Below are 23,556 nucleotides of genomic sequence, written 5' to 3'. Positions count from 1 at the left end.
GGCAAATGGAAATTAATGTCGAAAAAAACAAACACTTAAAATTTACTAACATTTCTTCTGCATGTTCAAACTCTTATAAAATAAATGACATAGTAATAGAAAAAGTCACTTCATTTAAGTGCCTGGGCGTCATACATACTTCAGATTTAAGCTCGGCTGCCCACACCGAGCATGTTACCAATAAGGCTTTCAAGAAGCTCGGCCTACTTAAACGACGTTTGCATTTCAGTAATAAAGATACAAGACTGCACGCTTTCAAATCATTGATTCGGCCCTCTCTAGAATATGCTTCTATCATATGGCATCCTGACCTGACAGGTCTGACTAACGTGCTCGAAATGATACAGAACAAAGCCGCGCGGTTTGGCACGTCATCCTACTCACGTTTCATAAGCGTTTCATCACTAAAAGCTGAACTTGATCTAGCTACGCTTGTCATGCGAAGGCGACATGCTGGACTATCGTTCTTTTACTCACTTTACCACAGCAACACAACGTTCGCTCAATCGCACCGTTTTTCCAGCCCCTCACACTTGAACCCGTCTCGATCATGCGCACAAAGTATCACCCATTTTCGCCCGGACGAAGAAGCACCAAAATTCGCCTTTAGTATTGTGCATAAACGAATGGAACTCCCTGCCGTCCAAAATAGCCGAGATATCAGATGCTTCAATGTTTCACTCTTCGCTGCTGGGTTATTTACAAAATGGAAAACATTCCTAACCTGTATCTGCCGGTCTTTGTTTCATATGCGGAATTTGTACGCTATATTTATGCAGTCTTCTTTCCAATGTATTGATGATCAGTGGTTTAATGGCCATGTAACAAATTGCTGTGTACTGGTTATCAATGTATTTTGTAGATTATTTTTTTTCTGTGCTATTCTGGACACCTTGGATCAAATGAACATGCTCTTTCTTTCTTTTTCCTGTTTTGTATTAAGTATTGTTGTCTTTTATTAATATTGTTTATACATTATATTTATGTACTCACCTGAAATTCCCCCCTATGTAATGCCCACTAGGGCCTTTAGGGTATTGAAATAAATAAATAAATAAATAAATAAATAAATAAATAAATAAATAAATAAATAAAAGAGTTTCTCGCTGAGTCCTCGTCGGCGTATTTGAGTCCAGACCCAAACACGGTCTCCTGGCTGGTACTCTATGTAGAGGCGTCTAAGATTGTAGTGTCGGCTGTCGGTTCTCTGCTGGTTCTTGATGCGCAGGCGGTCGAGCTGTCGACCTTCTTCGGCACGCTGCAAATAGGTGGCAACGTCGAGATTTCCTTCGTCGGTGACGACCGGTAGCATGGCGTCAAGCGTCGTTGCCGGTTTCCTTCCGTAGACCAGGTTGAACGCTGCCATGTGCGTCGTTTCTTGCATGGCCGTGTTGTATGCGAAGCTCACGTACGGAAGGAGGGCATCCCACGTCTTGTGTTCGACGTCGACGTACACCCGTGAGCAAAAGTATACGGACCACAGGGTCGCCGAAAAAGCTGAATTGCTTCGTAATTAACAAGCATAAACTGCAATTGACGAGTATACTGTGAAGTTCGCAATGCCAAGTCTGGAGTGCAGTCCTCAATTTCAAGTTGCGTTCATAGGCAGAGGAAAAAATCGGCTTTATCGCGCAACCCCTGGTCCATATACTTTTTCTCACGGATGTACATTGCTAGCATGTCCGAGATGGTCTTATTTAGGCGCTCGGTGAGGCCGTTCGTCTGCGTGTGGTAGGCGGTGGTCCGGCGATGGCTTGTCTGGCTGTAGCGCAGGATGGCTTGACGTAGTTCAGTCGTGAAGGCCGTACCTCTGTCGGTGATGAGGACTTCTGGGGCACCGTGACGGAGGAGGATGTTCTCAACGAAGAATTGGGCTACCTCGGCAGCACTGCCTTTGGGCAAGGCTTTTGTTTCGGCGTAGCGGGTAAGGTAGTCAGTAGCTACGACGCTCCATTTATTCCCGGACATCGACGCCGGAGAAGGCCCCAGTAAGTCCATCCCTATCTGCTGGAACGGTCGGCGAGGTGGCTCGATCGGCTCTAGCAGTCAGGCTGGCCTTGCCGGCGGTGTTTTGCGTCGCTGACAGTCTCGGCTTGTCTTTACGTAATGGGCGACGTCGGCAGAGAGGCTTGGCCTGTAGTATTTTTCTTGTATCATCGCTAGCGTGCGGGAAAAACCGAGGTGTCCAGCCATTGGGTCGTGATGGAGAGCTCGCAGAACCTCTCGACGCAGTGCTGAGCGTACCACGAGGAGGTAGTTAGCTCACACAGGCTAGAAGTTCTTCTTTAGGAGAATGTTGTTTTGCAAGAAAAACGGCGCCAATCCTCTCCTGAATACCTTCGGAACAATGACGGTCTTGCCTTCCAGGTAGTCTACAAGGCTCCTTAGTTTCGGATCGGCTCGCTGTTGTTCGGCGAACTCGTCGGCCAAGACAGTGTCGTCATCGTGGTCGTCCTGTGGCGGCGGTTCGACGGGGGCGCGAGACAAGCAGTCGGCGTCCGAGTGCTTTCGCCCGGACTTGTAAACGACGGTGATGTCGAATGCATCAAGTCTCATACTCCATCGCGCGAGGCGACCTGAAGGATCCTTCAAGTTAGCTAGCCAACACAAGGCGTGGTGGTCGCTCACAACTTTAAAGGGCCTGCCATAGAGGTAGGGGCGAAACTTTGATGTAGCCCAGATGATGGCGAGGCACTCCTTTTCTGTTGTGGAATAATTTGCTTCCGCCTTCGATAGCGACCGGCTAGCGTAACATACAACCCTTTCTAGTGCGTCAGTCCTCTGCACAAGCACAGAGCCGAGTTCTACGCTGCTTGCGTCGGTGTGAACTTCGGTATCGGCGTTTTCGTCGAAATGCGCAAGTATTGGCGGCGATTGCAGGCGTCGCTTCAGTTCTTCAAATGCTTCGACTTGCGGCGTCTCCCACTTGAACTCGACGTCGGCCTTCGTGAGGTACGTCAGTGGCTCGGCGATCCGTGAAAAATCCTTGACGAAGCGCCTGTAATAGGCGCACAGTCCAAGAAATCTACGCACTGCCTTCTTGTCAGCGGGCGGAGGAAAGTTGGAGATGGCCGCAGTTTTCTGGGGGTCGGTGCGCACTCCAGCCTTGTTGATGACGTGGCCCAAAAACAAGAGCTCGTCATATGCGAAGCGGCACTTTCCTGGCTTGAACGTGAGTCCGGAGGTCTTGATTGCCTGAACTGTTTCAAGGCGCCGCAGGTGTTCTTCGAAGCTTGAGGCAAATACAACGACATCGTCCAAGTAGACGAGGCAAGTCTGCCACTTCGAGCCTGCCAGTACTATATCCATGACACGTTGGAAAGTCGCAGGTGCCGAGCGAAGACCAATTGGCATGACCTTGAACTCGAACAGTCCGTCTGGTGTTATAAAGGCAGTCTTCTCCCGGTCGCTCTCGTCGACTTCGATTTGCCAGTAGCTGGTTTTGAGGTCCATCGACGAAAAATACTTTGCGTTGTAGAGTCCATCCAAGGCGTCGTCAATCCGTGGGAGAGGGTATACACAACAACGGCACCGCCGAGTGGCGCTGGCGCGCTGGCGTGAGCGCCGCATGCGGTGAAAAATCTCAACGAGCGGGTGTACACCCTCTCCTGTCTCTCCTTCACACCGCCTCGATTGCCTGCTGGCCTGCTGCACTGAACGTGTTTGCGCAGGTCTCATAGCGCGCACGTGCACGATGTTCACGTTTAGATTGGCCTTCAAGAAGAGCTGTGCGGTGGACAACTATTTTCGCGGCTGCAATGTGGCTAAAGGGCAGCTTCTGCTTAGCCATGTAGTTGACGCTGTGCAGTTCGTCGGAGACGACATCGTCCTCGCCAAATTTCGCAAGTCAAGGACGACGTTGTTTACGACGTGGAGTTAGAGGTAAGCACAATGTTCCGCACATTCATAATTACATTCCTGTTTTGTTTCGTTTGCTGTGTGTACGGCTCACTCTCGATTTTGGTCTCAGGGGCTCCTAATTAAATACATAAAAAAGAGAAATCGGTTTTCTCGGCAACTACTGCACCAAATGTGATGAGGTTTGTTGCAACTGCGATACCTGTTCTTGGCGCAGAGCTACGATTTTGTAAACTTCGTGCTTCTATTTTTCTCAAACTTGCATATTGCCGCACCTGTACCTTATTCATCGAAGTACAGGCGCAGAAATATTTAATTTTTTTTTTAAATTCAGGCCCTTAATCGAAATTCCGTTTGCAACACATTTCATTAAAATCGATTCAGGGGTTATCTCAGAAAAGCGTTTCCGCGTTTTACATGTACTTAAATAAGCGGCATCGGAGTTGGGCCCGAGATAAAGCTTCCTCATAAGCGTCCCTGACGCAGTGACAGCTTTTAGTTGAGATATTTAACCTTATTAGCACCCATCCAAGCGCATATGCGATACGCCGTCAGTTAGCCTGTCATTTTTTTGGTAACGTATGGCACACATCGGTATCATGATTCCGTATGTGCTATTTTACGGTCACACTTCTTTTTCGCGAACTTGATTGATAGCCCAGTCACACAGTGCACTTTCGATAGCGATCAAGTTCTTCAATCGCGATTGGTTAATTTGCGCCATCAGCGGGAAAGAGCTAATCGCTGTCGAGAAATTTTGGTCGCGATCGAAAGTAGACCGCGTGACAGGGCTATGACTGCTCACACAGTAAGAGCTAGTTCACTGTGTCTTTGTGCTAGAAAATTAATATGCGTACAACAACGGCCAATGCATTTTTCCTTTTTCGCAGCTGTCATGGTCATGCCCCCTGAAACGAGAGCTTCGCATTTCCTGCGGCAAGTGCACTTGCATTGTTGGTGTACGGGGTCAGTGCAAGCATGCAGTGGCCGTATGCCTCTACATCAACAGCTATGAGGAGGACAGCTGCAAAAGCCGACCTCAGCAGTGGGGAAAGCCCAGCGCAAAGCCCCGGATGCAGAGATCGCAACACTTATCAGACGTGGTGCCTCGTAAGTTTGCTGCATGACAACATTCACCAGCAATGTGGCGCAACATAAAAATACCTTTGCTCACAGTAGGAAAAAGGCTCTGACTGGAGAATACAAACACGTCACTGACCTATAATTGGGAATATAATTTTGTTTTTGGGTACTTTACAACATTTCTTTTATTCGTAGACATTGCTATGCTCAGTCTAGTCACACCTTAAGGTATCTTAGTGTTGAGTTTTATAATATTAAACTGACTTTATGTACACATCGACATTGGAACCAAAATGTCAATATATGCTGCCTGTTGTCTCTTAATCTGTGCAACAGGTAAGAAATCAACAGCTCCAGACATCAAAATTGTGCCAAGAACAACACTGATGAGCTACCCCGAGATTGACTGCCCCTTAAAGGAAGTGCTCGAGTTGATGCAGCTCAGTGCTTATGAGCTTACTTGCAGAGAGGTGCTCGACACTGTTGTTGAGCAGGTATCAAAGGCCGCAGAGAAAGACACCCTTGAGAACCTTCTCAAACAAATGTCACACCGGCCTGTGTACCATCTTCTGAATGTGATGGAGGATGGGACAACCCAGAAAAGATATTTTTTGGTGGAAATGAAAAGTGATCACAGAGAAAAGTATCAAGAAAAGGTCACTCTTGAGCGAAGCCCATGTCAATTAGCTTTATTGACACAAGGACAATCAAGCTGTACACGGTATGTAAGGAATGAAATTTTAGAGTTGGAGAGCACACAATGGGCGGGAGTGACATATTTCATGTTTCACAATATGCAGATGGCATCAGGAGAGGAGGCTTCGCATCAGCAGTACCAAAGCACGCCTGATTCGGACAAAAAGTGATGACAAAGGGCTTCAGAAAGCTGCTCAGCAACTCCTGAAATCCAGCTCCTACATGAGTGCTGCCATCTGCTGTGGGGCGTTTTTCACTTTACACTACCAAAATGGAAAGAATAATTTTGGCATTGGCTAGTCTGAAGTGCCTTTATTGGGTTATACACAAAACCATTAGTACTGATTTTGTATTGTACTGTCAAAAAATATCATTGCAGGAATTACAACTGAAGGCACAGCACGAGAGGACCTGGAGAGAAGGCTTGGAGCAAGAATTGTGCAGGTAGGACTCCTTCCTTTTATGTAAAGCACTGAAGGCGCAAAAATTATATTCTGCATATAGCGTTATTCCGAAACCTCATTGTCATATCTGTATTCTCTAGACTGGACTGGTGGTTCTTCCTGAGCAACCTTGGCTGTGCTGCAGCCCCGACGGACTTCTACAGCTTGCTAATGAGACTGTCCTGATTGAAATCAAGTGCACATATAAATTCAAGGATACACCATTTATCAGATACGAAGAACGGCATTGTGAGCTTCCATATTTGATATTCATTGATGACATAATTGAATTAAGAAAGTCACACCAATACTACACTCAGTTGCAGGTCCAAATGTATGTTCTTAATTTGCAGAAAGCTTTGCTCTTTGTCTACAGTCAAGATCAGTGTGTAATAGTTGCTGTAAAGAGGGATGAAGCGTTTTTGTGGGAGCTCATCCCTAAAATGGAGTATTTTTATTTTAAGTTCTTTGTGCCTGCTCTGTTTTAATATTATTTTAACTGTTTCCATCGCGTGAGTTTTCATTTTTAGGTCCAGAATTTTAAAGAGGCATTCTGTGAAGTATTGCTGGCATCATGTCCGCAACATGTTTATGTTCTCACAATGTGATATTTTCAGTTCGCTTTAAAAAATGCTTAGGGGTATATGCACTTTAAAAGTTGGAATGTTGTAAAGTGCAGTCATTTATTGTCAAAGCTACGAAAGTGCAGTGCTTTTATTTTAATTTGTATGTGTGGTGTGTTTAGTCTACAAGCAATATTTTAGTGCCACGCAATTCTGGATGAAACATGCATTTATTTATTTCTGCCATGTGTGATGTTTTTTGTTTGCTGTATACTGGTAGACGAAGTGTGAGAGAGTGTTTTCTACTGTCACTACCTACGAGTTGGCATGGGACATGCCCGAGTTTTGAAAATGTGAATACGGTGCCTTCATAAAGATTTGTGAGTCTAGTCTACATGCAATATAGTTGTGTCACACTGTCCTGTAGAAAACTTTAGTATTTATAATTTCTGATGTTTATAAGGTGTACTGCATCCATATAGTGCTTAGGTCTACATTAATACCGGTTGATATGGCGTGGCTATGCCACAGCTTTGAAAATATGAATACAGTGTCTCCAATATGGTAACGTGTCTAGCCTACATGCAATGTTTAGTGGCCTCACGTGGCAGGAGAAAATATGTGCAGTTATCTATATTATTATTTGTGATATTTTTAAAGTTTATACCTGGATGGACCATCCAGGTATAAAAACTCGAATAATATGTGTTTATGCTTATGTTTATGGTTACTACCTGTTCAGTGGGCCAAAGCTTTGAAAATGAAAGTACAGTGCCTGTTTGATTTTACTATGTATCTAGTCTATATCCAATACTTTATTACTCTTTTGGACAAGGCAGTTGCTTTTGTATGCTATGTTTTAATGCAATTTAATGTTTCTGAATGTACTTACCTATATACGTTTAGTTCGAAGTATGTGAAATCAATAAAAATGTGGTGTCGTGAACTTATGATGCTGGGCAACATACCATGCTTACATGCAGTATTTTTAGTGCAAATATGTTGTTGCGGATGCCAGTTTACATTTGCTACCTGCGCGTGGCATAGTTTTTTTTAATCTAGTCACATAAACATTTGCTTTTGTCTTAAAAATCACATTACTGCACATATTTAGTATTGAAAGAATGCACTGTGCTTGGAATTCTACAGGTTACAGCATTTCATAAAACGTTCTTTCCTATGACAAAAATAAAAACGTAGACCCAATAATCCCATTGTTTGTCTATTCTAGAAGCTTGCCAATACCTGAAAAACAATACATCAAGGTACACGCAATGTGATTTTCAAGAGGGTTAAAAGGATAGCAGATGACAAGCTGGCTAGTTTTGTTCAATGTCCACCTCGGGATTCGAGGTACAATATCTGGCAAAGGTTATAGAAGGACAGGGTGACTGCACTGGTAAATGAAATCTTTATTGAAGGCATAAGCCATACATATGCAAACAAAAACAATTGTGTATACAGTAGAGAAATATTGCAGGGCACAACAACCTAACTCAATCATGCTGTGCACCCAGCACACAACTAAAAACGCCTCACAGATGAATGAACTACATGAGAAATCGTTGAAAATTTAGAAACGGAAATGTGCCGGTGCATCACGATGCCACATTTGTCACTTTATACTCGCCTAGGGAAAAATGGAGCTGGGCAGGCCATGTATTGCGTAGGATGGATAACCGGTGGAGCATTAGAGTTACAGAATAGATACCAAGAGAAGGAAAGCGCAGTCGAGGACGGCAGAAAACTAGGTGGGATGATGAAGTTAGGAAATTCGCAGGCGCAAGTTGGAAGCACCTAGAGCAATTAGACAGGGGTAATTTGGAGAACGCAGGGAGAGGCCTTCATCCTGCAGTGGACATTAATATAGGCTAATGATGATGATGACTCCACTAGCATGTGTGCAAGACATGACACTGGTAATCTTGATTTATGTGTTAAATTCCCTTTGCATGCAAAACTCGCTTGCAAAGTATTACAAACAATGCACTCATTCTTTCTTTCGAATTATCGGTGGCTGCATGTTGACCAAGGCAGCACATACCGAGAACACTTTGTCCATGTGCGGCACCAAAGTCAAGGGCATTGTGTTGCGCAGGATCCTGTACACTTTCAGTCTGCGAATAACCCGCTCGACATGGATACGCACAGATGCAATTTTATATGTTGCATCCATGTCTTCTTGAGAAAGTTGGCCACCTCCCGAGTTAAAGGGAGGCATCAAAATGACACCACCTTTGTCCTTCACATCTGTCCGGATACGCGGAAAACCTTTATCGCTCAAGATAATGTAGCCTTCTTGTACAAGGTTCAGAAAACCAGAGTCCTGGGTAATAAAGGAATCAGTCTGCCGCCCACCATATACCGCTGACATGAAGGCTATCATTCCGTTTGAAATTATACCACGAAGGACTTTCAATGTATAGCCTGCCTTGTAATTAGAGTAGAGTATGTGCTGGCAGTCGGGCTTTGATGGCATTTCAGTTCGAACTTCTGTGCAGTCGATAATAAATGTACAATCTGGGTAATTATCTTTGAATGGCTGTGGCATGCACTGCTTGACGATAGCCCTTGGTGGCACAAATATCCGCTCCTTCAAGGCTGCGCTAAGTATGTCAAGTGTTTTTATAAATGAACTGGATGCAGTTGATGCAGCCACTCCGAAAATCACAGCTAAAGCACTGAAGCTTATCCCAAGCTTAAGCTTGGCCAAGAAAAGACAAAGCTTGTCCTCACGGGTCATGTCTGCTTCGGTAGCTGGGCTGTGGCAGAACATTGAGCAAAAGACTAAAGACCTGTATGGTGACTCCGCATATATCTCGCAAAGCAGTCTCCTTTTGCTTAAGTGTCTCAAATCCAAAGAATTCACACTTCCTCTTCCAGCTTCCATCAGTCCCAGTGACCTACAAAAGCAACAGAAAACTTTTCAAATACTGCCTTAATAAGCAAATTTTTACAAACTTCTAAGTGACTATTTTAAGAACAATGTAGCCTTTCGCGCCTATGCACAGAGTGATACAGCTATCTTGAAGCACAGATCATGTTCAGAAATGTCTTCATAGCTGCTAGTCAATCTGTTATGCCTTTGACCATACGGTCGCTTAGCGCAAATAATGAAGGAGGGACGAGGTCAAGGGGAGCGCCAACTTTCGACTGTTTATTCATTTCTTGTTTCATTTATAATCTATGCACAGACATGCTCAGCATACAGAAAAAACATCATACGCACATCGTGCGAATCACAACCATTTATCAAAAAATGTTTTTCCGCTTCCAAGAGAGAAACTCGTGCCTTATTATGAGAAGCCTCTAACTCATGTTCCGTGGCCAACTTGCTTTTACCCAGAATCCGCCCTTTATCCAGACGTGGCTCGCAATAATGTAAACACCAGTGGGACGGCAAATGTGCTCCATGTTTACCTTCTAAGGATAGTTCGTGTTGGAATTTATCTACAGGTCACCTTCATCAACTTTAATGAAGATTTTTATGTACAACGACAAGGCATATGCATAGGCTCGTGTGTCACTCCAGTGCTTTGCAATTTGTTTTTATCAAGTATCGACCATGCCTTGCACGAACATTTTATCAAGGGGGCGGGGGTATTTAAAATTTTTAGTTGGTTTAAAACCTCAAATGACTACCTCATGTCAGCTAATTATCGATGACATTTTAGCGGCCTTTTGCCGTCTCGGGAAGGGTTCCGTTTTTACTAACTAATTACCTGTTCACAATTCTTTACCGTATTTAGATCTTAACATCACTTTGCAGAAGGGTCGTGCCTGTTGGCTTTACTCGCCTCAGACCACTAAGGAATTGCTGCCTTATGATACAGCGCATTTAAAGACTGTTAAGAGGGCCATTGCTAAACACTGCCTTGAGTCAGATTTTGTACGGTTGTGCTCTCACGCTTTACAGAGGAGCTTTCAAAACCAACTGGATCGCCAGTCTTTGGCTGGGTTCCCCCGCACGCTACTTGTCGCCGTCTCAGAGTCCCAGCTTCCGAAATTCAAGCGCGATCAACTAAGCACAAGGGTGCAGCAAGCGCATAGTGTGGTAAGACCAGTGGTTATACCCTATATGCACCGAGTTGCCACAACCTGAAGAAGGTTGCAAACAGGCACGGGGTACCAATTGTTTTCTCTGCGCCACGCAAGCTCAGTCAGCTCTGCCTGCGCATACTGTCTGATGGGAGCAAAAAAAAGTGGCTGCAATAATGAGCACGTCATGACGTATATGAAATGTGCCACAGGAGTCGTTTATGAGATTGCCATTTCTCATGGCTTGACTTATGTCGGCCAGACGGGAAGGTGCGTTAACAACCGTGCAAGGGAACACGAACTTTCTTTAAAAGGTAAAGATGGAGCACATTTGTCGAACCACTGCAGTTCACATGTGTGTTTGTTTGCACAGTGTACCTACCATTTTTGAAATATCATTCCCATTGGTCAAAACGTTGAATTTTTCGCTGCGTGACGTACCCCACCCCTTATGTAACACCCCTGAAAAGGGGCCTTTAAGGAAATAAACTGAACTGAACTGAACATGATTGCCAGCCACGTCTGGATAAGGTGCGGATTCTGGGTAAAAGCAAGGACGCCACGGCACGTGAGTTGTTAGAGGCCTTTCAAATTTAGACACGTGGGCCATCATGTATCAGTGATACGTCAGTTTCTCTGTTGCAAGCGGAAAAAGATTTTTTGATAAATGGTTTTCTGTATGCTGAGCATCTCTGCGCATATATAATAAGTGAAAAAAGAAATGAATAAACAGTCGAAAGTTGGCGCTCCCCTTGACCCCGTCTCTCCTTCATTATTTGAGCTAAGCGACCATATGGTCTAAGGTACAACTGAGTGACTAGCAGCTATGAATATATTTCTGACTTTCTGAACATGATGTGTGTTTCAAAATAGCTTTATCACTCTATGGATCACTCTGTGGATAGGATATGGTCTAAGGTATAACATGAACCGACTAGCCCAGCAACAAGCTTAATTATTAGTCAATCTCTGTGTTGGCTCATGTTATGTAAATATTACCAGTCATGTTGTTATACTTAACTTAGTAAACTTTTTCCATTAAATTTGCTGTAATTGTACATGGAGTTTACATTTACAGGATTTAATGCAAATCTGGACTGATAAAGCATGCAGCCTTCACTTCCATCTTATTTATACATATCGCCGTGTTTTAGACGGCATAGCAAGCAAATGTACAGTAAAAGCCAAGCGTAGGATTACGTCGATAAAGAGCTACAACAGAGCAACCCTTAGCCAGTGACAAAGTTTCAGCGGCAAACATCCCTTGAAAAAAATTGTGTGCTGTTCTCTCCATCTCCTTGCTCTTAACAGCCCATCATTGTTGGGGGAGAGAGAGAAGCAGAGAAGGATGCTTCTAGGGGTGAAGTGGCAGAGGTAAGTCGGCGTTCGGTGGTACAGGTCCTCTCCTGTCCCTCTTCCCCTAATGGATGCTTGTACAGGTGGGCTTTTTGACAAGTTAGCTTACAGGCTGCACTTCACGTGTACTTGCCGCTGCTCTTGACTTCACACAATCAGCACAAATATGAGTAGGTAGCCTCTTTAGCAAATAGGCAAGCAGTAAGCTGCACTTTCAGGCCATATTTATTAATTGTATAGTTGTAATGATAATTTTAAGAAAATAAAGTTGCTTATAAGTGGCTATTCTTCATGGGCGTAGGAGGTCGCATATAAAGGCCCACGTCATTGATCGGTGTAGCAAGCCCATGCATTATTGCTGCTTCATTAACTATGGTATGTCATGTGATTAAATATTCTTACACACATCTGTGCTTCGATAAGAGTCGTAAGTGGTGGCTGCATGACGGGTGAGAACTTCGTTGTAGTGGTGATAAATGATGCCTATCACCACATTTTGTACGAATTCAGGCAAGTTAATGCAACATGCATGGTGATGTGACATTCCATATGAAGGCATTAGCTATAAAGTGTTATGAAATCATCGGCCATGTCGGTCACCAAATGGCAGCTTTTACCTATTATGAGAGTGATCTAAATATTTTTATTACTAGGAATACATACTTCAATGTGTTCATACGAGGTCTGCCTATAGATAAATTACTGCTACAACCATTATGATGTAACCCAACACCACAGTATGAGATAAACCCAGCAAATGTGTAGTGATGACTGTACCTTGTCACATTGTTCGGTGTGAGAAACTTGAGTTGATGCCTCAGACCCGTTTGTTGTTGACAGGAGGATGATCAGGTTTCCTCGGCATTCTGGCTCTGTTTGGCATGCCTGCGGGGTTTGCAAAAATAAAAGAGACTGCCAATTATTTAACGCAATGTTCAATGTAGGCAGCTTGAGTGAAATCACAGGTAAACACAAAAACAAATTCGATATCTCAAAAACGTATGCTTACAGCATCAGCTTGTGTAACTGGATGAGCCTGTCCTAGTCTTTCACAAGGTACTGCCGAATGCTGAGGGTCATCATCACTGATGGGTGCAAGAGGCATCTCTGGTGATTCCGAATCACTTAGAAGTGTGTCATCGAAGCCCAGGCAAGCAGTGGTATCTTGATCTTGCACTGCTGGATCAACTTGAGGAGTACTCTGCGGCACAGCCTGCTCCGCAGAATTTGTTGTGGCTGCCCTTTCAAACGCCGTTTCCACCTAAGAAAAATAAAAGAGTGTGGTACGGGTTACATTAAGCGATTCATTGCGAGGTTTATGTTTCGTCTGTCCTTTCATCAGCTGTATGGTAGTCAACTTTTAGCATATCTATCACAGATACTTTACCACGGTGACACAGCCGCAGGGGAGTAGCCAAGGGGTGATGAACATGCAGGGGGGGGGGGGGGGGGACTGGGCATTTTATTCTCGAGAAAATTTCCTGTCTAGAAAGTTCTATCCTCGAGAAAATCTCCTGCATGGCCCAGCTTTTTAGGCACGGTTGTTCTTGTGCACCGAGGCAAAAAATGAATTATGACATCTTCTGGTTTGAAATCTAGCTGCGTGGACTGTCTCGATTGTGTTTTAACGACCGTACTCGCTGAAATTCAGTGACTATGCGGGCTGAAGTCAGTACTGCACAGTTTCTATTTTTTTGCTTTACTTAACTATCAAGGACGCGCGCGGTACAAATTCTCGCAGGGCACGGAGGCGAAATGATTTAAAACGCGCACTGAATCCTGTGCACCCCAGGCCATCATACCTCTGCGCCACTTCTGGGTCAGGTGTCCGTTCCTTGTACGCCGCCGGAAAAATGGTCGGCACATACGACGGGTGTTGGTTAGTGTCATTCTTGCAGTTTCCAACAAAATGTCTGCTACAAATCCGTGTTGTCTCTGTTGGCGACCACGGACTTCCATCAGCACTATGCGGAAATATACAAAATATATCACCGCAATGCACAAATACGACATACGTACACAACTTTAACAAGTACGTCCACTACAGAATAGAATAGCGGCAGGAGCGAAAATAGCCTAGTAATTTTGAACAGTGGTCAAGAGAAATAAGTTAAAAGCACTAGTAATTGTTTCTGCTTCACCAATGCCGGCGCGACCAAGACGCGGGCGTGTATCTCCTAGTAGCTCGATCGAACGGTGCAGTGGTGATGCAGGAATGAACTCTAGTCATGTTCAACGCACCGCGCACACATTCAGTTTCTCGGCACGCGTGAACTTCGACCACTGCTAGCGCATGCAACAAAAGTTGTTTATACAACGTAAACACGCAACACACCAAGTTAAAGACAGGCGAAAGGAACAAAAAAAGTTGTTTACTTACTTTGTTCGGCGCACTGCGGTAATCCATGCCTGTCGTCTGCTTTTTTCGTACCATTTTGTTGGGAATCGGTAGAATCTCACTGGTGGCATCAACCCTTTCGTGTTTACATTGCTGTTATGGCAGTTAACAACACAACCGTAATTACCACGCTTCCGAAGAGGCGCCATTGCAATGTTTCGCGTGCAACGCGGGCTTGCGCCAGCGCTGGTAGCGGCGGAAATGTACACCCGTGGGAGGTGAAATGCTCCGCCAGGGGAGGAACGAGCGCTGGCGTCTAGGATGAAACTTGACGTGTGGGCGTCTATATGTCCTTCCTCGTGATTTTATTGAGGCGACGATAATCGACGCAGAAACGTAGGGTTCCATGCTTCTTTTTCACTCACACCACGGGGGCCGCTCACGAATTCTTGGACGGCTCCATAGTGTCGTCCCGTAGCACTTCGTCGACTTGTTGCCTTATGGCCTGACGAAACTGGTTGTTTATTGGGCGAATCTGTGCCCACAAAAGCAAGCTACACTCAAAGCACAACGATAGCGGGGACCACATTCGGCGATCGTCGAAAATCTGATCAGCAGCGAAACGGGACGCCTTTTATAGATGAGTCATCGAACGTTCCAGATTATTCCCTGGTGTCCGCGTATCTTCCAGAAAGTTCTAGACAATTCGCGTCGGTCATCCAATGAGATAACATAAGCGTCGGTGAAAACAGGCAACGGAAAGAAGCATCGATAACGTTCTAGAAACTTCCGATACAGGTGCGTCCTGCGCAGAGCGATAAAGTTTAACCATAGAGAAAGAAATTCAACAACAGGGGACACTCGGCAAAAACTGGCAACAGAAAACACGTCACCATACGTCACGCTATACTTTTGACACCGAACGTTAGCTGCCGCGAGCATCGAAAAAAAAAAAGAAAGAAAATGAACTTAAGTTAACAGGCATTCATTAATTTTTTTAATTCTTTACCGCGAAAACTAAAACGTTTTGCGTATAAATGAACTTAAGCTTTGCGACTTATTTTCCTTGCCTTCCCTAGTCACAGGTCAGTGACGCGCCAGATACATGCGTCATCCGCCAGACACTCCCCCGAAGCCAGCGAGGATGGCTGCGCGCGCGTTTGAGCACTGGCGCGCGCGACCCGTCTGTCTGATTATTTTTTTCTTTTTTAAATGTAACCTGGTTTATTGGGCTCCCGGCGTATTCTTGCGTTCCTTCTGCACTGGGACAAGACACCACTGCACTATTGGACTACGGCAAGGTGAGAAATCTTGTTTCACAGTCTACGACGCAATTAGGCTTACGGCACGGGACCGAGACTTAAGACGCAGCTAGCGAAAAACAGATCGGCCATCCTGGCGCAGTTAATTTGAGTAAATGAGTCGTGCTGAGACATGTTTCCGACGCTTCCTAGGGGGCTATTGTAACTTATTTCGGTTTCTGAGCCACACTGGCCGCACAGGGCGCCGTGACGCAGTTAGCGAGAACTCAGCCGTGGTGTGTAGTCTAGTGCATCTTGGTAGGAGAAGTTTGTGCTGCTTTCTCTGACGCCAGACATTACTGAAAAGTAATTTCGTTACTTTTTGGGGTACTTTTGAGGCACGCTGGCCGCACAGCGCGCTGTGACGCAGTTAGCGATAAGCAGCTCGGATGTGGTGATAAAGTTAGTTTGGCGTGTAACGAATCTTAGAGGGACAAGTCTGTGACGTTTTTTGTGGCTCCGCAACAACATATACTTTCTTTCGGTACTCACGCCTGTTGAAAACGCGATGGGCGATTGCCAAGAGTGATAACATGGGGTGTGCTGCTGGCGCCGGCAGAACGCGCAAACGACGAACATATCAGAAACTTGTAATTCGAAAATTACGTCTTCTAAAGTACTGAAAAAAGGCATTGCACCCACGCATTTGTCTTGAGTGCCTGTTGCGTCCGTCTCTGTGTATGTCGCGTACCGTCGCGTCGCCCGAGGCCAAGTTTTGGAAACGCGAAGTGGCTCGTGTATTTGTGCTGCCTAAGTGCAGGAAATAATGCCCGGAAATTGGGGAACGCTTGGAAATCAGATGTTTTCATATATGCTTGGGATGAGTCGGGTATTTTCCACGCCATGTATGTAAAAGCGAATTGCTTTTGTTTGTAATGCCGCCCATTCACCGCTTTCGCACGTTTCGCCTCGCAGTATTCCTATGTCTAAATACCAAAATGACTCATGCTTGTAACATGCTGTTACGTGCTTACAAATGTAACATGCTTGTAATTTACTTTTTTTTTTCAGCTGGTACCGTCCGGTGGAGCTTCATACAGGAACTACTGCCTTACCTGCTGGTGTCACAACGTTGGATGAACGCACAAAAAGCGCGGAACGAGCTTTTATATAGAGCAAAATAAATATTTCCTCATTGCACAAAAGGTCTTGCGTCTACTTTGTGAAATTGCACGTGGCGCAGATTCGATGGGACTTTACGAGATCGTTAGCAATCATTTTTACTAAATAAGAAACCGATTCTGCACGAAGAGCAAAAAAAAAAAAGGGGGGGGGAAGGAAAGGGGGGGGGGGGCGTAGCCGGCGTGCTAGCTTGCGTTCAAAATACGCGCGCCCAAAACCGAAACCGGAAGTGATGCAAGTGATCGACACCGACCGCTTGGCGCGCTGCAGTCAATTCGGCCGCTGGGCCCTATGGGAGTGTCCCCTCTTGTTGAATTCCTTTCTCTATGGTTTAACATTTGTTAGCCGGTGGAAAGCGGCCACCGGTGAAAGATAAACTTGTACACGTGTCAATATGCAAATACGCTCTGTGCATTGCATTGGGGGCACCTTTAGGAACCCCAGGTAGTCAAAATTATTCTGGAGCCCCCCACTACGGCGTGCCTTATATTTAGATTGTTTTAGCACGTCCAATTGCACAATCTAATTTTTAATAATAAAATGTTAGGAGAAAATGACAAAACCAGTTGGGTATGTTGAACTTACGTAATCTGGGAATACGTTTTTCCTGAGAATCTCCGTAATGCTTTTTCCGTAATATCCGTAAACGAAGTGGTGCTCCTTGATTACTATATTATCAAAGTTCGTCGAATGGTGCGTTAGGGTGTTGCCAAATGTCTTGTCAAAGTGGTCACCTTCAAAATGAAAGTCAACGTTTTCGAATACGCTTTGCCCGTTCACGTAGGCCTGAAAAAGGAACACATTATATGACTTTACATGTCAGCGAAATTTCTGGGAATAGACATCGCATGCAAAATTGTACGTCAGGGAAGGCATGATGTACACAAGCGAGTTTTATTGCTACAACAATTAGAAAACAAATTAAATTACGGGGTTTTACGTGCCAAAACCGTCATCTCGTTATAAGGCACGCCGTAGTGGGGGACTCTGGATTAATTTGGACCACCTGAGTTTCTTTAACGTGCACCTGAATCTAAGTACACGGGTGTTTTCTGCATTTCGCCCCTATCGAAATGCGACCGCCGTGGCGGGCTTCGATCCCGCGACCTCGTGCTCAGCAGCCCAACACCGTAACCACTGAGCAACTACGTCGGTTATTGCGGCAACAAATGCCGTTTCACATATAATAGCAGGACGCAATTACCATACCGTCACCCGTACACGTCTCGTCCTGTGATGGGGGATATACGTAATGGTCACCGTTGCACTTATAGAAATGTTGTTGGGCTTATATTTCATCGTTGGTCATCCAAGTTATCGCCTTTATGTAAGCAAGTGAATTCGTAAATTTGACAGAATGCCATACTCTAGTTGCAAAATTCACCTAACGATAAATTATGCAGCATTCTAAGTCTCAAGACGAACTGGCTTAGAAACTGGTGTACTTCGTGTTTACACGCCTCAACTGAGAGATTAAAATTCTGCAGCCACCATCGGCTGCTCTCCCGCTTTACCGCAATGTTAGCGGCACAAGCCATTCTTGTTATGGTCATCATAATCATCATAATCCTATTTTATAATCACCTCACAATTAAGGCCTCTCTCTGAGATCTCCCACTGCCCATGCCTTGCGAGATGCGACCCTATATATTGGCCGAAAATTCCCCACATCATCACGCTTTGCATTCATCCATCCATCACGCTACATTGGTCTAGGCTATTCTCAAGTGCATTTACCGTCCATGGTACTCTTATTTATTACCCGTTATCTACCCGACGCTTTACATTGAATGCCCAACCACAATATTTCCTCGAAATCTCAATTAAATATCGGCTACCATCTTTGCTATCTTATCTGCACCGTATTGCGACTCGGGGTCGGGGACGAGAGACGGAGTCTTGAAGCAGGCGAAGAGGAGACGAAAGCTTAATACAATATGTACAAATATGTACAGATATAGCAGGAATAGCAGGTAATAGCTGGTAATAGCTGCCCTTAGCTGGTGATAGCTGGTCAAAGCAGTAAGAGCGCACCAGACCGACGGGGCGGCCGGTGGCGACTCTCTGGCTTAACAATGGGCCGGTTCTTCCTTAAATCCCCTTGGCGGCGGCTCCTCGTCGACAGGAGCCAGAGGGGACGGTTGCTGACGACGCCCGCGCCGTATTGTGTCGTCGCGTCCCCTTGGCGACTCGTCGACAGGACCCAGACGGGCGGTTTCGGGCGTGACCCGCGTCGTATTCTTCTTTCCACGGGGGGGGGGGGGGGGGAAGACCTGGTGCCGCTTGAAATGACACGCGTCTATTGTTTCGCCGCGGCAAAGATGGGTGCTTTTTGAAGTCTCCCCGCGCGTTGAATTCTTGATTTGTCGCGCAGAGGTGGGAGCTCCCGTCGCCTCGATCATAGGCACGTAGCACGGCACAACAGCACCCCCACCGCCAGACAATGCATCCAGAGGTCGAGCTGTCCGACGCAGCTCGGAAGATTGGATGCGCCGGTTGAGCGACGTCGTCGATGGATGTACAGGCTTTGCTGATTTTCCCGCCGGTGGTCTTTCCTGCTGCTCGGCCCTGATTATGTCCACTGGAACGACCGAGAATCAACAACGCCAAACCACTCCGGCCAAAGCAAGCACCCTCCGAATGCTCCCCAAACCGCCAGACCAAAATCATCGAACAAAGCATTTTTCAAGATCTGGCTACGCTAAACAAAACAAAACAAAACAACAACAACAAAAAAATTCCGAACAACACGAGACACGTATCTGAAAGAGAAATTCGAGATACGGACCTTTTCTTTTTTTTTCTTTAATTGTCAATGCGCGAGTCTTTATCAAATCAGAATTGCGTCGCAAGCGATTCTCAACTGTAATGCGGGCGGGTTGGCAAAGATCACGGTTGCCGAAGATGAATTAATTTTGCCCCCGAAAGCCATGACGCAAAGGCTGAACGCAGCTAATCTGTGTGCTCGGGCGCCACTTCGCAAAATACGGAACGAAATCCGATAACCACGAGAGCCAACCAAAAAAGCCCGCCGCCTTGTGCTGTCAAATGCACTCGGCAAAACGAGTACCACATTCTTACAGCACAGAAGCGGTCCTAACAAAACAAACAAAAAAGATACTAAAACTCACACTAATGACACGAAAGCAAAGGTGAATCAAAATTATACACTGACACTTACAACTAACGCGTACAATACAAACCCAAGTCATAATCGAAATTAAGAATTTAGGCGTTGCCTAACCTACATATACGTAAAAACAACAAAACGTGAAAACACTGACGCTTTCTCTACTTGAGCGTTCAGCAATCAGGTCTCAGTAAAAATAATTAACAAACTAAAAAAATGTCGGTGTGTCGCGATCAAAAGGGACCAGAGCATAAAATGTGCTCTCCTTGGCATCGCAGCCTTTTCATACGCTCAACACGCGACTCAACCTTATCGCAAAAACCCACAGAAAATGAATACTAAAAGACAAATAACAGAATAGGCTCTAAAAGTACCATGTTGTCAATCACTTGGTGTTTGCAAACACACCTCTTTAGACGAGCTCGCGCAGGTCGCCCATTCTCGGGTTTACGCGTTGTCGACTCACTACACCATAACAAAGCTGATTTGCCCGAAGTGCCTGCGACTTTCGACTCGTGGCATCCAAACACTGGGAGAGCGGCGCATTCATGGACACGCAGTCCGTTTGACCGTTGGACAGTCGCCTTTCTTTCTCTCACGAAGGAGGCGACCATTGCAGCAGACTATCGAGCATACCTGATGCTTCGCTACGTTACTGTGCTTACAATCCCCTGACACCGCTGAGAACAGACGGAATGTGCGGCGTCTGAATTTCTGCGAAATCCTGCCTTTACCGACGCGTGTCACGCCTATTACAGAACGCAGCAGCCGCCTAAGCTTCGGGTTCACAATGCTCCGCTTTTTCCTAACGGCTTGGCAGTTGGAGCATTTGACCTGGCTCGTATTGCCGCCCGAGTCCGACTTTCTCGGCTTGCGCCTTCGTCGTTTGCCCTCGGCGCGGCTCGCAAAGCTCGCGGTCTCGGCACTCGTACTCGCAGGTGCCCTGCCTTCTTGTCGCAACGACATAGCTCCGGGCGGCAAAACCAAGCTAGCCTCGTGGTCGTCGCTAGATGTCTGTACTTCTAACAGAACATAACTGCATCCGACGCCATCTGAGCTAGCCGGCTTGCCCTGCGGTCTCTCCTTGACTAGCCTGAGCGTATCGCTGCCATCAAAAGGGCGCAGAATTTCTCCCTGACCTTCGTCGTCAGCCACAATTTCCAAAGCGGCTTCTTTAGACAGCGGCGCAACAATGTGTTCGCGCTCGTCGATAGGCGTGTGCACCGATTGCAACATAGCATTTCCCTGGTGCACTGAGCTAGTAGCCATCTCAATACGCGGTCTCTCCTCGACAGGCTCGGCATTGTGGCTATCAAATTGGTCCTGGCAGTCGGCCTGACTTACGACATCAAAATGACTCAACAAAGCCTTCTTAGCCTCATCGTAGTCCCGATTCTCCTCATCAAGTAGGCGTTCCAAAACACACGAGAGACTACAAGGAAGCAACAGAATCAACCGCTCGGACCAGAGGTCCCGGTTGACACCTTCTCCTTCGCACACTTTTTCAAAATCAGCAAGAAATTTAACCATATTCTCGCCCGCCCTGAAGGTGTGGAGATGATATCGTGCTGTGCGCCATATCCATGTTTGACTCTGTCGACGGCTCTCTCGCCTTGCCTTTTCCTCGGGACTTACGTGCTCTTTCGCTTCTAGATCGCGCCTCTCACGTCTCTCGCGTTCTTTTGTCTCCAGCTTTCGTTCAACAATCATCTCCCAAGCCTCTTCGGCTTCCTCGGTCGTCACGTCCTCCGCTCGCATCACGTCGAGAATCGCTTTCCTTGCTTTTTCGGAGCCGGCGGAAATGCCCAACTCCTCGCAAATTTGAATGAGGTCCTGAACTTGGAATTCCTCCATCGCGATCTCGTTCCTCGTGTTGCTTGCCCACTAAATTTACCCTTACTTCAAATTAAAATCCAATGTTTAAAGAAGGTAGATGCATAAATCATAGTCTACCAAAAAAACAAAACACTCAAATCATAGCCTACCGACAAACAAAACACTCTCCTAACATCTGCCTGTGCTAGAGAGGTCTGGCGACCTGAGAAGCAAACATCGGGCACTCACCCTGCCAAAGTGGTTGACGCCGGTCGGTCTGGTAGCTGCCATCGATCGGTATAGCAGGCGTCCTCGGTGCTCGTATCTCGCAGCTTGCCATCCGCTGTTGAGATACTGGTTCAATCCCATAGCTGCCATCCACTATTGCGACTCGGGGTCGGGGACGAGAGACGGAGTCTTGAAGCAGGCGAAGAGGAGACGAAAGCTTTATACAATATGTACAAATATGTACAGATATAGCAGGAATAGCAGGTAATAGCTGGTAATAGCTGCCCTTAGCTGGTGATAGCTGGTCAAAGCAGTAAGAGCGCACCAGACCGACGGGGCGGCCGGTGGCGACTCTCTGGCTTAACAATGGGCCGGTTCTTCCTTAAATCCCCTTGGCGGCGGCTCCTCGTCGACAGGAGCCAGAGGGGACGGTTGCTGACGTCGCCCGCGCCGTATTGTGTCGTCGCGTCCCCTTGGCGACTCGTCGACAGGACCCAGACGGGCGGTTTCGGGCGTAACCCGCGTCGTATTCTTCTTTCCACGGGGGGGGGGGGGGGGGGGGGAAGACCTGGTGCCGCTTGAAATGACACGCGTCTATTGTTTCGCCGCGGCAAAGATGGGTGCTTTTTGAAGTCTCCCCGCGCGTTGAATTCTTGATTTGTCGCGCAGAGGTGGGAGCTCCCGTCGCCTCGATCATAGGCACGTAGCACGGCACAACAACCACTGTGTCTTGTTGTATGTTAACGTAATACGTATAGAGACCATGTAACTTCTACTGCGTGCGAGGACACATGGTAGCGCAATATTCCAGAGGCGCGCCCCTGACGTGATGGCACGGATACCATGGCTCAGTGCTCGCTCCTTCATAGTTGGGCTTCTGGCGCTCAAATGAAGCGCTGTGTGGTAGCGGTCGTTTACATTTCTGAAAGTGTCTTGAAAGCAAGAAAATTTCGTGACTGCCCAATTACTCATTTTCGGCAAACTGTCGTGCAGTACATTTTACACACACCGTATTACAGCGAAGCTGTCTATACATGGCTTGCACGTGACGTCACGTCCGCCCGCGCCACTGCGTCCGCGCCATGCCGGAGCACCACGCGCGCCGCCTTCGCATCTGATCGCGTGCGCTTATGCGGTCTCACTGTGTTTTCTAAGCGGATTTCACCGCTCCTCGCGAGAAATGCCACCCGTTTACAGTAGGCCTGCGTTTAACGAGGCATTTTACGCAGGACTGATCGGTTCGGCGCGTGCACGATATCAAGAAAAAGTGAAACTGTGCGACGATGTGGACCCGTACACGTTGCGACTGAGTGCGGATACGACGCCGGACGTTAGCGCTTTCCCCGAGATCTCACGCGGATGCATTGTAAACTGCCTAGTTTTCTCTTCAAGCTTCGCGACACTGGAGGAAATGAAGGCTTATAAATCGCTTGAATCCCACAACTACTTCACAAGCGGTTGGGTGAAAACACTGTCGGCGAAGCGGCTGCAAGGAGAAAAGGTGCTCCTACTACGAGATGTAGGCTGCAGCCCCCGTTTTCCATGCCGCATTTTGTTTATAGCATTCAGAGGCATTCCCTGGTTA

The 23,556-nt window shown here is 46.4% G+C and overlaps 1 protein-coding gene and 1 long non-coding RNA gene across 2 annotated transcripts; one reads left to right on the top strand and one right to left on the bottom strand.

The window, feature by feature from the left end:
* Positions 1-9,375: 9,375 nt before the first annotated feature.
* Positions 9,376-14,444, bottom strand: LOC125941103 (uncharacterized). The gene is made up of 4 exons (XM_049658050.1): positions 14,418-14,444; positions 13,047-13,298; positions 12,815-12,922; positions 9,376-9,546 (listed from the first exon to the last, which is right to left on the bottom strand). Exons 1-4 carry the CDS (start codon positions 14,442-14,444, stop codon positions 9,376-9,378), a joined length of 558 nt encoding a protein of 185 aa, XP_049514007.1.
* Positions 14,445-15,524: 1,080 nt separating this feature from the next.
* LOC125941148 (uncharacterized) lies at positions 15,525-16,821 on the top strand. Its single transcript, XR_007464158.1, has 2 exons — positions 15,525-15,676; positions 16,688-16,821. It is a non-coding gene; the product is annotated as an uncharacterized LOC125941148 (long non-coding RNA).
* The last annotated feature ends 6,735 nt before the right edge of the window (positions 16,822-23,556 follow it).

The sequence above is a fragment of the Dermacentor silvarum genome, chromosome 10 (assembly GCF_013339745.2).
Source record: "Dermacentor silvarum isolate Dsil-2018 chromosome 10, BIME_Dsil_1.4, whole genome shotgun sequence".
Taxonomy (NCBI): Eukaryota; Metazoa; Arthropoda; class Arachnida; order Ixodida; family Ixodidae; genus Dermacentor; species Dermacentor silvarum.
This window is presented reverse-complemented; position numbering and strand designations above follow the sequence as displayed.